This window comes from Eptatretus burgeri, chromosome 16 (assembly GCF_056783735.1).
Source record: "Eptatretus burgeri isolate ZD-2024b chromosome 16, Ebu_testis_v1, whole genome shotgun sequence".
Lineage (NCBI taxonomy): Eukaryota > Metazoa > Chordata > Myxini > Myxiniformes > Myxinidae > Eptatretus > Eptatretus burgeri.
The window spans coordinates 29,529,232-29,544,950 of NC_140976.1; the positions used below are offsets into that span (position 1 = coordinate 29,529,232).

The 15,719-nt window shown below is 41.9% G+C and overlaps 1 protein-coding gene across 2 annotated transcripts in view; it reads right to left on the reverse strand.

Moving 5' to 3' along the window:
* The window catches only part of LOC147010798 (sarcoplasmic/endoplasmic reticulum calcium ATPase 2), a 108,876-nt gene that overhangs the window by 22,101 nt on the left and 71,056 nt on the right, over positions 1–15,719 (reverse strand). For both annotated transcript variants that reach the window (XM_085858914.1, XM_085858915.1), the window contains exons 10-12: positions 10,033–10,121; positions 5,096–5,198; positions 683–814 (exon numbers count right to left, since the gene is read on the reverse strand). In XM_085858914.1, coding sequence (XP_085715040.1) covers positions 683–814; positions 5,096–5,198; positions 10,033–10,121 — 324 coding nt within the window. The remainder of the gene's footprint in view (positions 1–682; positions 815–5,095; positions 5,199–10,032; positions 10,122–15,719) is intronic.

Consider the following 15,719-nt stretch of genomic DNA (forward strand, 5'->3'; position numbering starts at 1 on the left):
CCCGCGCAACAGCCTCCCCACCAAAAAAAACACGATCTTTTTGGTTGTAATCTTCTTCCTCTTCCTTTTCGATCCCGAACAGAACCTTTTTATCCTTGGTCCTCGTCACTTCCAATCGAGCCGTTTATTGGCCCACCGCCATCGCCTTCCGCCAATCGTGATCACGGGGCGGAGCCATCCGCTGCACTGTCCTGTGACGTCACGGCCAGTCTCCAGAGAATCTCAAAAAGGGGTTTACGCAGACACACTTACCCTATCCCGTGTCCTTATCTAATTACGTGACAATTATCATTTCCCCCCTTGAAGAAATGAACATTTACTAGACAACTTATCACCACTGAATTACTACTTATTACATCGAGATCCTGGTAAACTCGAACAGCATGGCATACCTAATTAAACATCCTAATTACCCTTTGAATGCATACCCCCGCCCTAAAACGTAACAATATATATATATATATATATATATATATATATATATATATATATATATATATATATATATATATATATATATATATATATATATATATATATATATATATATATATATATATATATATATATATATATATATATATACTTGTGCACACATTGGCAATGTTGCCTTTTATCAGCAATATTTTCTTTTTCAACCCCATACCCCCCCCTCCCTCCCATGATTTAATACTATACTTACAGCATTGCATGCCATGGCACGGTCCACCTTGGATAGGCCTCCAACGTTTGTGTTAAAAACATTCATCTTTTCCACCAAGCAAGTGAGGGCTGTTTCTGTAGCCTCCCCCACCTTCTCATAAACCCCCTTTGCCTGCAGACAATGGATACAATAACAACGGTAATCTTGCAAAAGATCACACAGCACAATCCAAAATACTCTGCAATTCTGATGGCTGCTGAACAAAGGTTCACAACATAACATTTTGTACAAGTGCTTGTGGTTAAACAAATAATGAAATAAAACCTCTAGAATTTGAAGAGGGTTATGTGGTCAATGCAAGAGTCAAATAAAATAAAATCCACCCACGTACCTTATACAGGGCTGGCAGGATAGCCTCAAGGTACGCACACTCGCCTCTAAGCAGTCTAGCCTGGGTTTGAATCTCGACCCAGTTGTGTAACTGTCATCTCGGTGTTTCGCAAGCAGGGAGCAGCATCAATATGTGTTCCGTCCCTTGGATGGGCGTTAAACTGGGCGTCCCATCTGCTCGCCTTAGTTGGTGAACATTGAACATCCCACTGTGTACTTTGCAAACAGTACACAAGCTTTTGGCAGCACCCTGGCTTGATTCCAAAATCCTGCACCCTCAGTTGAGTATCCTGCATTTGAGCGGCCAACCACCCAGAACTTCTTCAGCAGAACTGATACTCTGGATAGAGAACGATGTACGAGTAATAGTATGCCCTAATCAGACATTGCTTGGACACCTAATACCAGGTTCAAAGTGGGAGTAATCCAACAGATTCCACGATGCATTTGTCAGACAATAATAATGCACTAATGCAGAGGATTATTGAACCTCATTCCAAAAGGGGCTCAACTGGATTGAGATGTAGACTGGCTTCCCACAGAATATGCCAAAAATGATTCACACTCCTACTCTATTCAACATGTCAGTAACAAGTGCAATGTTGCAGAGTGGATGTTCTTAAATACAAATAAAGCAATGTATTTACGAATGCAGCTTTTCAGCAGAGCATGTTCTACACGAACACCACTCCCAACCAACTGAAAAGTTATAACCGTGGGGTCAACAAGTTAATAGAGACGTTCTCAATGTTCCACCATGCAATACGGGTGATCACACATAACCTACAATCACCGGTGTGTTCTCTTTCCTTGTCAAAGCAACACAGCTGAAAGTTTGTCATGGTATCAAAAATATTTTTTGCTATGGTCTCAAACGATGTTAGTCTATTCATGTGAAGGATCTTCAAATGGTAAATTGGGATGCAACCTCTGCAGTGAACATCGGTAATTCGAGCCGCTATTTCAAACACTCAAGATGATTCTCCAACCATCTTATTCTGCCTCCTCGTCGAGGAATGTATCCCCACCCGATTCTTCCCGATTGTTCGATGGAACCACTTCCCGGTGGTTTTGCCTTCCTGAATACAATACATACAGACAAAGCTACAGAATGGTTCAGACTTGCCGTGCAGCGTGACATGCACGAGCACCATGTAAAAGATCTGGCATCTCACAGTTGCATATAAAGCTAATTACAACGACCATGCCCCTGTGGCTTTAGAGCTGCAGGGATCACTTGATCAGCGCGCACGCACGCACGCACGCACGCACGCACACACACACTTTATGAAAACAAAAATCCGACAACATAGCTCGGGTCTAACAAAATTGGCAAGTTCCCTATTGCTTGTGCTTTGGCTTGTAAGCAAATGAACCATGAAACAAGCGACAATTTGGAGTACCGACACTCCTCGCTATACGAACTAGATGCATTCAATGAATGTAGTGTGCATAGTGAAAATGTATGTAGTGAAAAAGATTTTCCCATAAGACAGTGTTATAAATTAAAGATGCGTTCTTGGCGGGCTGATGCTCGGACACCTTATGTGACCAAACCTAAACTAACTGAATATAAAAGACATAAGAAGTTTGCAAATCAATACAGAGCATCATTAAATGTATAATTAAATGAATACCCAACATAAATACATCAAAAAGAAGAAAAATAATTGAGTACACGACTGTACTCACCAATAATAGAAGAGATTGTGTGTGTGTTGAGGCCTGGAGATATGTGGGTGGAGAGCTAAAGTAGTAGAGTGGCAAGATCTCTAACCACGAGTGTGTATTGGAGTAGATACAGGACGTTTTCCACTCATATTGTAGGGTTTAGAGAAAGTTTTACGAAAATTACTCAACGAAAGTTACTTCATACCACTCGATGACGTCCAAAGTAGTGTATGTCGAGATACAACACGACGTGCAGATTAATAAGCAGGAACAATGTGCAGATTGAAAATAAACCAGAACGGTACTCTTCGACATCGCGACGTCGACAGATATGCCTCCGCCAACATTATTACATCATTATACATACTTGTACCAAGTTTGATTTAAATCCCTTCAAGCTGTTCTCAAATATCACATTTTTACCTGACATGACCTTTGACCTCTTGGCCCCATAAACTCATCAGTTTTATGTCTACATCATTATACATACTTGTACCAAGTTTAACTTGAATCCCTTCAGCCGTTTGCTCTGAAGTCACAAAAACCCATCACAGACGCACGGACAGATGGACAGCCGGACAGACAACCAGAAAACAATGTCTCTGGTGACTTCGACGGTGGAGGCATAAAGAAACCTTTTAATGGCACCCCACTGATTTCATCAATGTAAATTTAGAATACTATAGTACTGTATTATATTCATGCTCTCCCCTTTACAACGGAATAATGACTTTCTGTCATCCAGCGCACATATGCTTCCCCTTTAATTCTCACGGTCGGTCGCAACACATAAGCTACCCCCTTAAGACACAGCGGTGGGGGGGAAGCATATCAACGGAAATACACGAGGTGGAGATAGTGAAAACGTTATTCATTGCATATCAGCAAAAATATGTTAAGCGAGAGTGCGCATCGTGAGGAGTGTCTGTATTTCAAGTGAACAATGATGAAAATTCAACTTACAGGCGCAATCGTTGTACACGTTGTGATTATTGCAATTTTGTCAGTGATTTTTGCTTAAGAAGCAATAACCTTACCCCCCTCATCCTGCCCCCTACCAAATCACTCTGCCTAAACTACACCCTGCCAAATTGAACACCCTGACAAATCGTGATTGCTCAAGTTGATATTTCAGCTCAAGTCTCACATTGCCAAGGGCATCTATGTGCCACTGTTTGTGTGTCAAACATAAGTGATATATTTTTAACGATATTCGACAAGATCCGTTTGTGCTCAACAAGAGTAATAAAGAGCCCCGAGTGGGCTGACGGTCATCTCTTGAGCTTGTAGTTTAGACCTCTGCTGAATTTAAAATCTGTGAAATGTCACGGACGTTAGACTGGAGTAAATTTTGGGTAACCCCCACTGGCAGCCCCCGATCCGAAATCAAAAAATCTAGAACCGAGCTGTTAGGGCTGTATAGTGCAGACCATCGAGTACAAGGGCTGTATAAGGTTTCAGAGCAATCGGTTGGTAAATAAGAGACGAGTAGAGATTTGAAGTTCAGGGGTTCAAAAAATCGAAACCCAGGTAATTGTGGGGGCTACTGTCTTGTATTAATGCGTCAAGTTTCAAAACAATCAGCCAGGTGATAAGGGAGGAACAGCAAAAATATCAAATGATTGACCGACGACTGGACAGACAGACAGACAGACAGACAGACAGACAGACAGACAGACAGACAGACAGACAGACAGACAGACAGACATAACAATCCATTTTACAAATTAATCTCTTCAAGGATCGAGACATGACCAAAAAAAAAACAACCATTAAATAATTATTCCTAAATGAGGGCACGCCAATACATATACATAGTGAATTTTACATGCGTAATACAATTGTCGTATGACCAATATTGCAAGGGAAAATGTGCGTAAATGTTGACCACTTAGTACTGGATTCACTGTGTGTGACGCATGCAATCGTGCTACTTCTGTGGCGATGGCTGCCCAAATCTAAGAGTGCACCGTTAAGGATCAGCGAGGAGTCACGAGGTTTGTACTCTGTGAAAGTGAAACCGTGCGACATTGTCACCCTGTCGAAGTAGGAACCTGGGTTCAAATCCAAAAGAATCGTTAAATATTTCATGCATCCCACAATGCTATTTACATATACAAAGTTTCATTTAAAAAAAATATATTAAAATATGCCCGGAATTGCATTTTTTCGTATTTGAGCTTTTGACCCTGCCCCAAGGGGCAGGGCCAAAAATGATACTGCTCTCGCACCTTCTTGCCAGGTGGTGATCACAACTACAAAGTTTGGTGAATTTCTACACAACCGTTTTGGAGGGGAGACAGCGTAACAGACAGGGCCGATTTCAATAATCCCCCCCTTTTTTTTCAAAAAGCGTGGGGATATAATAAAGGAGAACACCGTGTGACAGACCTCATTGTAGTCTAGTGACGAGTCATTGCAAAGTGCACAGATGGTGGCCAGTTCCACCAAACCGTCATACTTTCCACACTGCACTATCTTGTCGTCCAGCAGCCTGTCAAATGACAAGGTAATCAACAGGTAAAGTGAAGCACACTTCATTCCTTACCTTGGTGAAAAAGGGCGAACTTCTTTTTTTAGAATTTCCTTTAAAATCAAAGAAATGGTTATTATTCACACCGACTTGCAGTAAAATTACGTTTATAAGTTCTTGTTTCAACCACCTACTCCAGAGAGTGTATATCATTTTCACGGCAAATACATTTCACGGACGGGCTTGAACATGCATCACTACAAATGTGCCCCAGAAAGCCTAATTGGTTCACGAAAAAATATTTTCATGAAAAAAATAAGTGACCACTATATTCGTTATGGTTGTCTGTCTCTGCCTGTCTCTGCCTGTCTGTTCCGAGCATCGCTCGGTGGGTTTGATCCGATCCTGATAAAATTTTGGTGGGAGGTTAATATCATGATCTAATTGTGTTTTCCTCAGAATGGGCGTGGTGCACCCATTATGGGCGGGGCCACGCCCAAAAAACGTGTTTTTAGGGGGTAGCCGATTTCAATTTGCATCTTCTCCGAGGGGGGTTTGTCGAATCTTACAGGGGTTTTGGTATTTGGTTAGCCCAATGGCACATGTATAGCCCCACAGAGCTCGATTTTTCATTTTTGTCCCAAGGTCAAGGTCACAAGGTCACGAACTTAGAAAATTGCGAATTTTGACGTAAAAAATTATCTTCTCCGAGGGGTTTGTCGAATCTGGCTGGGGTTTCGGTATTTAGTTGGCCCAATGGCACCTGCATAGCCCCACGGAGCTCGATTTTTCATTTTCGGCCCAAGGTCAAGGTCACAAGGTCACGAACTTAGAAAATTGCGAATTGTGTTTTTAGGGGGTAGCCGATTTTAATTTGCATCTTCTCCTAGGGGGTTTGTCGAATATGGCAGGGCTTTCGGTATTTGGTTAGCCCAAAGGCACATGCATAGCCCCACGGAGCTCAATTTTTCATTTTCGTCCTAAGGTCAAGGTCACAAGGTCACGAACTAAGAAAATTTCGAATTTTGACATAAAAATCATACGACCGCCCAAACTTTGAGAACTGGGATGACAATATTTTTTATGCATAATCTTGAGGTCATTCCCCACCTAAAGTCTTGAAACCATTTTGCTCCATCTCGAACACCTTGCCCGTGGCGCCCCCTTCAAGTTTGTTTTTACGCTAATTTCATCAAAGTATGGATAATCCGAGGAGTGCGAAATGCCATATAGCCTATATGACATTATATTGTTCCTGGAATGTTCAGAAGAAGTTTTGCACCAAAGGTCATAATCCTTGACCTTTAAAGTTCACAAAGGTCAAATTTTCAAAGTTGTGGGAATCGAACCGGGTTTTCGACCTTCTTCAACGAACTTACTCCAATAAGCTACAGCACGTATCCTGTTTCCTTATTTTAATGTCCACAACATTGTTTTGTGACCTTTTAAGGTTCTGCAAAGGTCAAATTTTGAAAGTTGTTGAACGAAACCGGGTTTTCGACATTTTGCAGCTAATAACCTGTCACTCGTACCACATCATGTTGATCATTTTTATAACTTGGTCAAACATTATCACATTGTCTCATCTTTGACTTCTGAAACAATCTACATCGTCAAATACCGCTCGTGAACCATCGTCGTCTTCAGAGTTGTTGTAAGTAGCGAGCTGCACTCTCAAGCAAGCAGTGACTAAAATCAAAGCTATCTGCTGGGGCATAACAATAAAAATAGAGTGAGAGCTCAAATAACGCGGGTTCAAATATCATGGGTTTCGACCAATTGCAGACAATCTATTGTGTAACAATTTAGTTGTCATGGTATTTAATTTCAGCCAATCACGGTATTTCAGCTGAATGATTACCTCCAATTACGAAACTTTTCCCATTACGAAACTACCATCTACAGTATATGAGAGGATAACTGATATACCGTGGTTCTAGCTTCAGCATTTTTGCCTGAGATGGCTCGTGGAACTAATTGAAGATAAGGGATTTATAACGGAGCAGGTTTTTAAAGCCGAAGAGATGTAATTATTTTGTAAGAGGATGCCATCTCGTACGTTCCTGTCCAAGTAGGAAAGATCTGCTCTGGATCAGGGTGGCTAAGGATCGTTTTACCCTTCTTCCATGTGGCAATGCAGTAGGCCACTTGTTCGTTCTCCCGATGATCCAACAGCCATCACAAGTACTACTTCCACATCCTTTCTTACCTCCACCTCCCCCGTATAGCATCATCATCATAATAATCATAATCATCATCATCATCTTCGAGCGAAGGCTTGTTTTTTTATTTTTGGCAGAGTACAGTACGAACAAGTACGTGATATGTTTACCCTCACCCACCTCGCTGTTTTGGAATAAATTTAAAAGGTAAAAGCATGTGGATTTGTTTAATTTACACCATACTAATTGTATTTACATGTTTATTTAAATGTTAATATGCTTTATATTTATTTTCCATGTTTATTACCCTTGCCAGAGGAGAGGGTATTGCATTTTGGGTCCATTTGTTTGTTTGCTTGTACACCCAGAACTTCAGTGTTTTTCTCCGGAACCACTTGTCGGATTGAGACAAAATTTTCACCACCAGAGCGACAACTCATGTACAATGTTTTGTTGATAATCAGGACATCATAGGCCACGTGGTGTGGCAGCCATGTTGGAACAAGGACAAATGTGTCCAAGGGCAGCGTCCTAAAGGTTTTGTCAGCTAAAAAAAAAACAACAACTTCCGATATTTCGTCACGTGCCTTGATTAAGCCAATAGCGAAACCCGTCATAATGTATTTACGTATTTACGATATATCATGTATTTACGAAATTACAATACAATAAATGGAATAATCTTTAAATAGTAACGTGAACTTTTCGAAACTTTAAAGCAAATGTCCGAATATATTTAAAAGTTCATGATAGACGCTCTCAAAAGGCACCGTCTATGTGAGGATGTGTACATGTGCTCAGTATTTAAGGAGATCCAGATCTTGTATATACAAGAGCCGAGTCCGAGAGATTAGGGTTTTGTCTTCACAAGAAGAAGAAGAAGAACAAGAACAATGCCGAGCTCTCTATGAGCAGCATTCGCAACGCGAGACACTGATAAAAATGGAAAAACTTTGGACCTCTATCTCTGACCACACCAAGGAAAAAATTGAAACTTGCTGCACAGCAAGTACTCCTCATGGGGAATAAGTGATTTTTTTTAATGTCATGGGTGCCTTCATTATGACATCATTATTGCATATGGAGAACGCTACACCTGATCAGTATGAACATTTTTGAGTGTCATCTAGGGCTAAAATAGTCCACAGAAGAAAAAAAAACTGGATGATGTCATCGGTCACGTGATTTGGCAGCCATATTGTTTTAAAAAAAATCTCTGAAGTGGCTGAACAAATCGAGGCAAAACGACACATGTGACGGCAGCCATATTGGATTTACCCTGAAACCTGTAAAAAAAAACAATCTTCTCCAGAATGGCTGGATAAATCAAGGGGAAACTTCACACAAATGTTCCCCAAGCCATGGGTGTACAAGTTTGTGAAGGAATAATTGATAGGTCAAATGGTTTGGCGAAAAATATTAAATAATGTTTTCTCTGGGACTGCTTAATCAATCGATGTGAAACTTCACAATTATGATCTAGTAGTGATGGGGAATATGTTTTAAATTTCAACTCTGGTCAAAAAAAATGAAACAATTGTGGTCTGGCAGCCAGAATTGTTTAATTTTTTTGGATGTGGGTTATTTTTTTTTTATTTATTTTCGAATAAGACTCACTAGGCTATGCCTGGATGGGTTGGAAGGTAGAGGAGTAGCAGCTGAAATGCAAATCCTATCCAGGTTCCTCCTGATGACTTCATCTTTGCTTTTTGCTTGTTTGGGCTCCTTCTGATTACTCCAAAGCAGGACTGTACCTATTTGGTCTTACATTTGATTTGAATTGAATTAATTTTAATCCCATTCTAAATTCAATGGAATAATAATATAGAACATCATGGGTCAGGGTCAGATGTCCAATAAAAGCAGGTTTGCATCAAAGCAAGACATCTTGATACCCAGTCATTATTGCCAGCAGTTATAAAGTGGCAGTTTAATTATGTTTCTTATTAATTAGTAACACACCAGTACACAAATGTCACACAAAATACAACACACAAAACAAGTCCTGGAAAGGGTCTGCAATCTCCGATTGCTCATTTTTCTTGTTTCAATTGCAATGTGTTTATTTCTGACTGCCGTTGATCTTCCTCTATATTTCCTCAAAGGCTAGGAACTGAAACCCCCTTGGTTTCCACTATCGCGGTTTTACCTAACGCGGAATTTGGGGGTTTACTGTACTCCACTTTGATTTTTTTTTTTTGACAAGTTGTTGGATACATTAGTTAGTTTATGAGAATGGAAAAAAAACAAAAAAAACAAATGTTCTGCAACAATTGTTTTTTGCTTTAGAAAGGCCCATCCCTATTCCCTCCTCAAGAATAGGGGCACAAAACATACATCAAGAGTAAATCTATTAAAAGCCTACAAAGAATGTTGTGAGGGTGCGTCTTTATCCATTTGTTCCTGCGAATGAATGAAGATGAAGCGACGCTGCCAAAGCACAATTTGTAAAGTTGCAGCATAAATTCTACTGATGCCAATACTACGGATCGGATCAGATCATGAACCATGCTCTATACAGAGCACCAGTGATGCCGAAGCAGTTTCTATGACTCGGGTCACGACGGGTTGCCACTTCGACACAGATACTAGGGTCTCCATTAAAACCGTACATTTGTGTATCCCATGAACAAAAGTAACCAAAATCAAAACCAAAAAATTCTGTGGAACAGGTATTTTTACCGGGCACTTACACTTCCCCTTCCGGAGCATACGTGGAGCCCGTGATGGTGAACTCATGAAAGCTGCAGTGCTCTCCCTCAACCTTCTCAAGAACAAACATCTGAAAAGCAAGAATGAAAGTTCATCGCAAGAGGATTCAAACCATCTTCCATTTTACACAACATGCAGCCAAGGTTGAAGGTGGACTGGAAAGATCCCACAGGTGTCTTTCACCAACAGTAGGCAAGATATTGCCGGTACAACAACAACAAAAAAATGCTAACTCCTGCTGCCTTCGGTAGAATGTCGGACCTTCCTCGGCTGACCACCCCACCAATAAGGTGGGAAATTGGGCCCTTAAAGAAGGAGACACTGCAAGTGAAATTCAACCTGTTTCCCATTCCAATGTGATCAATTAGCACTTGATGCCGAGAATCCAGGTTCAAATTCCACACGGTGTTTTGTCAATCAACTCATTTTCACCCAATGTTCTTGTTAGCCCATCCATCACACAGCGGCACACGGAGTTTTGCAATCGCTTCTGTTATATGTGTGTCTGTCTGTTCAGGCCACAACATTACTTTTCCTACTTAAGCTTTCGTCATCAAATTTCAACAAACATTTATTTTGAGTAAGTATATGGAGAACACAAATGAATAAAATTTAGTTTTTTTATTTTAGCTGTTCGAGTACAAATTGGACGTGGACGGGCTTTGCATTTTGAGATGCTTTCTAGGTACTTGTGAAATACAAGTACACTGGCTGGCATGTAAGCTTCCCTTACCTATAAGACATTTTAAAAAACAATTTAAACAGACTCTAGTGAAGTAGTGTTCGATAGCCATAAATCTATCGCTGCATGATTTTGCTTAGGGGAGCAGGAGTGAGAGTATTTCAGAAGATTGGAAACGAGATGGAACTGCAAAATGTTTGGATGATTACGGTGGCAGGTACGGCAGCTCAAGTGGGAGGGGGTATGAAGAAATCAAATTAATGTTTACCTATTTCACCCTGGTTTCATTGGGGGAATCTACGTTATAGAGATACAAAAAGAGAAGCATTTTTAACCCCTCCACCCCATCCCTTCCCAGCCCTCACCCTCCCCCCACCCGTTATCCTTCTCTAATCCCAACATATGCCCTCCCCTCCCTCAGTCACTCCTATTTTTTTATTTAACCCAAAATCATGTTGAAACTTAATGGTGTGTGTTTAGTTGCCCAACAGACAGTCCCCATCCCATTTTGAATGTTCTGTTCCAATGTTCTATATAATTATTGGAACAGTCATCAACTTCCCTGTTCAACGATGTAAATATTATGCATATCCGATAAACAATGACCTTATCACAGTATTGTAATCACAATAACAATGAAGGAAAATGCTCAATCAATGTACAAACAAACTCTATAAAGCCACATTAGTTGCTGAAATTGTGATGATTGATCAATTGATCATGGTACCAAATGTAGACATGTCACTATTAGCGGTGGCAACTACGTTCGTGTCGATGCTTCTTTCCTACAGATAACGTTGACCGATACCGTCCAAAGCTGAATAATGGATCACCCAGAGACAACAAATGAGAGAAAGCGCAGGGATAGTGAAGACTCCGAGTCTGGAAAGAAAGAAGATTGTGTGCTTCACTTCAGTGTTTCCAAGTGTGAAAATTTCACATTCTTCTCTGAAACAAAATATGCTGACAATGATAACAACGTCTGCATGAAATACGACTTCGATGACTCACGCTACCACCAAGTTCTGCATCAATAACGGAAGACACCGGTGAACTTATACCCATTGCATACGAGGATAAACATTGCACCAGAGACCATTATCAATGTTTTACAATGAACCTAAACAGGTTGACCAAATTTACTGAATCAAATCCTGAACCATCATGCTCATCACATGGCTCAAGGAGATCCTCAGCAGATGGAGCCAAACAGATAGTCAAGCCCGACTGCATATTCTGTAATAAAGAAGGTCGTTAAAAAGACAAAGGTCAAAAGTGTATGGACAACTGAAGGCACTTCAAGAAATTATTGTTTTATTTTTGTATACCTTGTCGAGGCTCGTGTGAGAGTCAACACACAACACACAGCAAGAGGGGCATGAGACAAGAGGGGCGGGAGTGGGAAGGACAAAACAGTCGGGAACAGAGACATTAGGAAATCTGTGGAAGGGAGAGCGATGGGGCGGGGAACATGGGGTAAACAAGATGGACACTACAGGGACTTTCAGGAAGGAAATCAGGGAATTTGAAAGAGGTGGGTTTGGGGTGGATTAACGGGGGGGAAAAAGATCGAGGATTTGGATGGGAGACGATAAGAGGTGGTGGTGAAGAGCTGTTTTGATGACCTGGAGGGAAGATTGGGATTGAACAGACTGAGGGAGTTTATTCCAAAGGTGAGAAAAAAAGAGGAATGAAAGAGTGAAGGTGAGCAGTGATTCGTGATTTTGGTAGTTTTACCAGAAGGGGGTTGCTGGCGGAGCTTGAGTGCCCTGCAGAAATATGGTGGGGACAAATCGCAGACAGAGCTGGGGGGGGGAGGGAGGGGCGAGACCAGAGAGGAGACTAGAAGACAAAGACCACCGACCTGCCTGCGGTGAGAGAGTGAGAGGCCCAAAGTCCCAGCCTCGTCGCGGGAGATACCGATGATCTGAAATGCCTTGGTTTCCACAGTGTGAAGCCGAGAAAGGTGAGGCAAGAGCAGCAGCCCAGAGGGGAGACCAGTAATCCATCAGGTTACAGACAAAAGCTTTGTATGTGGTCAGGAGCTCAGGTGGGCCGAGGAAGGACTTTGCACGACGGAGGATTCCCAGTCGGTGACTGGCTTTGAAGGCCAGGTTGGAAATGTGGCTTTTCCAGGAAAGATCATAGCAGATAGTGAGACCCAGAAGTTTGAATGACAGGACTTCTTCCAGAGGATTGTTGAGAGAGTAGATGGTTGGGTGGGGGAAGGGGGTTCCAAACGGTCCTTTCGGAGAGACATAGTGAGAGTGAGATTTGTCCGGATTGAAAGACATGTTCCATGTGTTGGACCAGTTTGTGATTTTACCCAGATCTGCAGAGAACGAAGAAGCTGCTGCTTGCTGGTCTGAGGGATGACAGATGGTATGATAGAGGGTGGAGTCATCAGCAAAGAGATAGAAGATTTTTCCAAAGAGATAAAAGAATTTGATGGAGGGGAAACCATCAAAGAAACAGCAGATATGAAAATGATGAAAGGCTTCTTGTGTGGATCAGAGGATCGGACCTCTTTGCTTGCGAAGCACAGTTCCACAGAAGTTGTCACCGGAAATATGTCGCAGACCAACGCTGATGGAGGAATGAGGATGAGTTCAAACGAGCTCAACAAATTTAGATTTAACAGCTTGGATGCCGCAACCTTTCACCACAAGCTATATATATCAAGCTTGGATGCTGCAAAGTTTCCAAACAAGAACTACAGAAGACCCTCTGGTGGTGGTCATATGGAAGCTAAGCTGCCGGGGTAGCTATCATTTCTTGAAGCGTGACTGTGTCGCTGATTTAGTGCCCCTCTACCAGTACACACACTGGAACCGGTACTCATTTCGCCGACCTCAGAAGGATGACAGGCTGAGTCAACCCCCTGGTGTATTAATTCAGTGGCTGACGGGGCTTGAACTCAGGACCCTAGAATCCCAAGCCACCACCCTAACCACTGAGCCAATACCAGGCTTGAAGACCCTCTAGTGTACAGGCCCTCGCTGCTCCTATGGTAAGCAGCGAGAGCCCTATGGAAGCAGTGGGGGGGGGGGGCAGGGAGTGGCATCTACATGTGTGAGAATTGCATGTGCAGCTTGTGGGCCACCCAGATAGCTCAGATGGCAGAGCACTGGTACGGTTCACCAGAGGACCTGGGTTTGATTCCCAGTCTGGACCGTAATTTTCCCACATATACATATAAGCTTCAGGAGAAGAAAACTCAGTGATAAACTGCAGGGTAGTGATGTTTATGGAAGCAAGTTGACTTTCACCCAGTTAGAGTTGGAGATTTCAAACCTACGTGGTGTACAGCTCTGAAGTCATCATAGGAACTGCAGTGAAGTGCGTTTATCAACTTGGCACTGCAGACCCTATCAAAGAAGTGGCTTTGACATTGCTCAAAATAATCTTTAGTGCTCTCGAGGAATCCAGCACGCTGCCGTGGCCACCACTGCCCAGCATCTTGCAAGCAACCGAGATGTCAGGCCAGGTGAACTTGCAAGATTTTTGAGCGATCTGTTTACTGGTAGACCAACATCTCAGACCATCAAAGCAAGACGCTTAATCTTGTCGATAGGTTCGGACATCTATAGGGCATCTACCAGTGGACAGTGGAAGCTACCAAAGCACATACTTATCTGCATGACATGACGTCACTTATTCAGGAGTGTTGAACGAACAACTCTTATCAACAGACTTGGCCATTCCGAGAGCTGCAGTTATTCCCTTGAGATTGAAGCTGTATTAGCTGTTGCTCTGCAACAAGCCTCGAGTTTGTTGACAGCACAAATCATCCACAATCTCAATGTGCCTTAAGTATTCCATTCCAACTGATAATTTTGATCAACTGGTTAACGTGCTAACCGGAGTTGGATATATATATATATAGCACATGGAATTATGATTCAAGATGCTGACAATCTTCCAAACGAATGTGCTGATACCATTCGAGCCATCCCATCGATCACGAAAAGTGGAAAACATTCACTGAAAGTACACAAAACTGAAAGTTAAGCAGAGTGCTATGTCACACATCACCAGAGCCCAAGCTATGGGATCTTCAGGTGGGAATGTCAAAAAATCAGTGAAGAAGCAATGCAGAAAGCAAACCAGTTCACACTATCTCGCATGTGAGATCATCTCATAAGATTGTGAATGAAATACAAAAAATGATTTTTCGTCATGATTCGTTTTTAACCTCTGAAATTAATTTAACCTTAATCATAATTGGTTCACGAGCACCAGCCAGTGACCACTATATTCGTTATGTCTGTGTGTCTGTCTGTCCAGAGCATAACTCCGTGGACTCCGATGTTGATGAAACTTGGTTATGTGTTCAATATCAATGTCTAGTTGTGTTTTCCTGGATGAGGGCATGCTACGCCCATTGTGGGCGGAGCCACGCCCCAAAAATTGCCATTTTTAGGGTGTAGTCAGATTAAAAAATCTATATTCTCCGAGGGAATTGACTGAATGGAATGGGGTCATTCCATTCAGTCAATTGAGGTCATGTGCATAATCTTGAGGTCATTCTCCATCTAAGGTCTTGAAACCATTTTACTCTATCTCGATCGAATACCTTGCCCATGGCGCCCCCTTCGAGTTTGTTTTTACGCTGATTTCATCAAAGTATGGATAATCTGAGGAGTGCGAAATGCCATATAGCCTATATGACGTTATATTGTTCCTGGAATGTACCGGAGGAAGTTTTGCACCAAAGGTCATAATCCTTGACCTTTGACCTTTAAAGGCCACAAAGGTCAAATTTTCAAAGTTGTGGGAATCAAACCGGGTTTTTTGACCTTCTTCGACGAGCTAACTCCAATAAGCTATAGCACGTATCCTGTTTCCTTATTTTAATGTCCACAGCATTGTTTTGTGACCTTTAAAGGTTATGCAAAGGTCAAATTTTGAAAGTTGTTGAACGAAACCGGGTTTTCGACATTTTGTAGCTAATAACCTGTCACTCGTACCACATCATGTCTATCA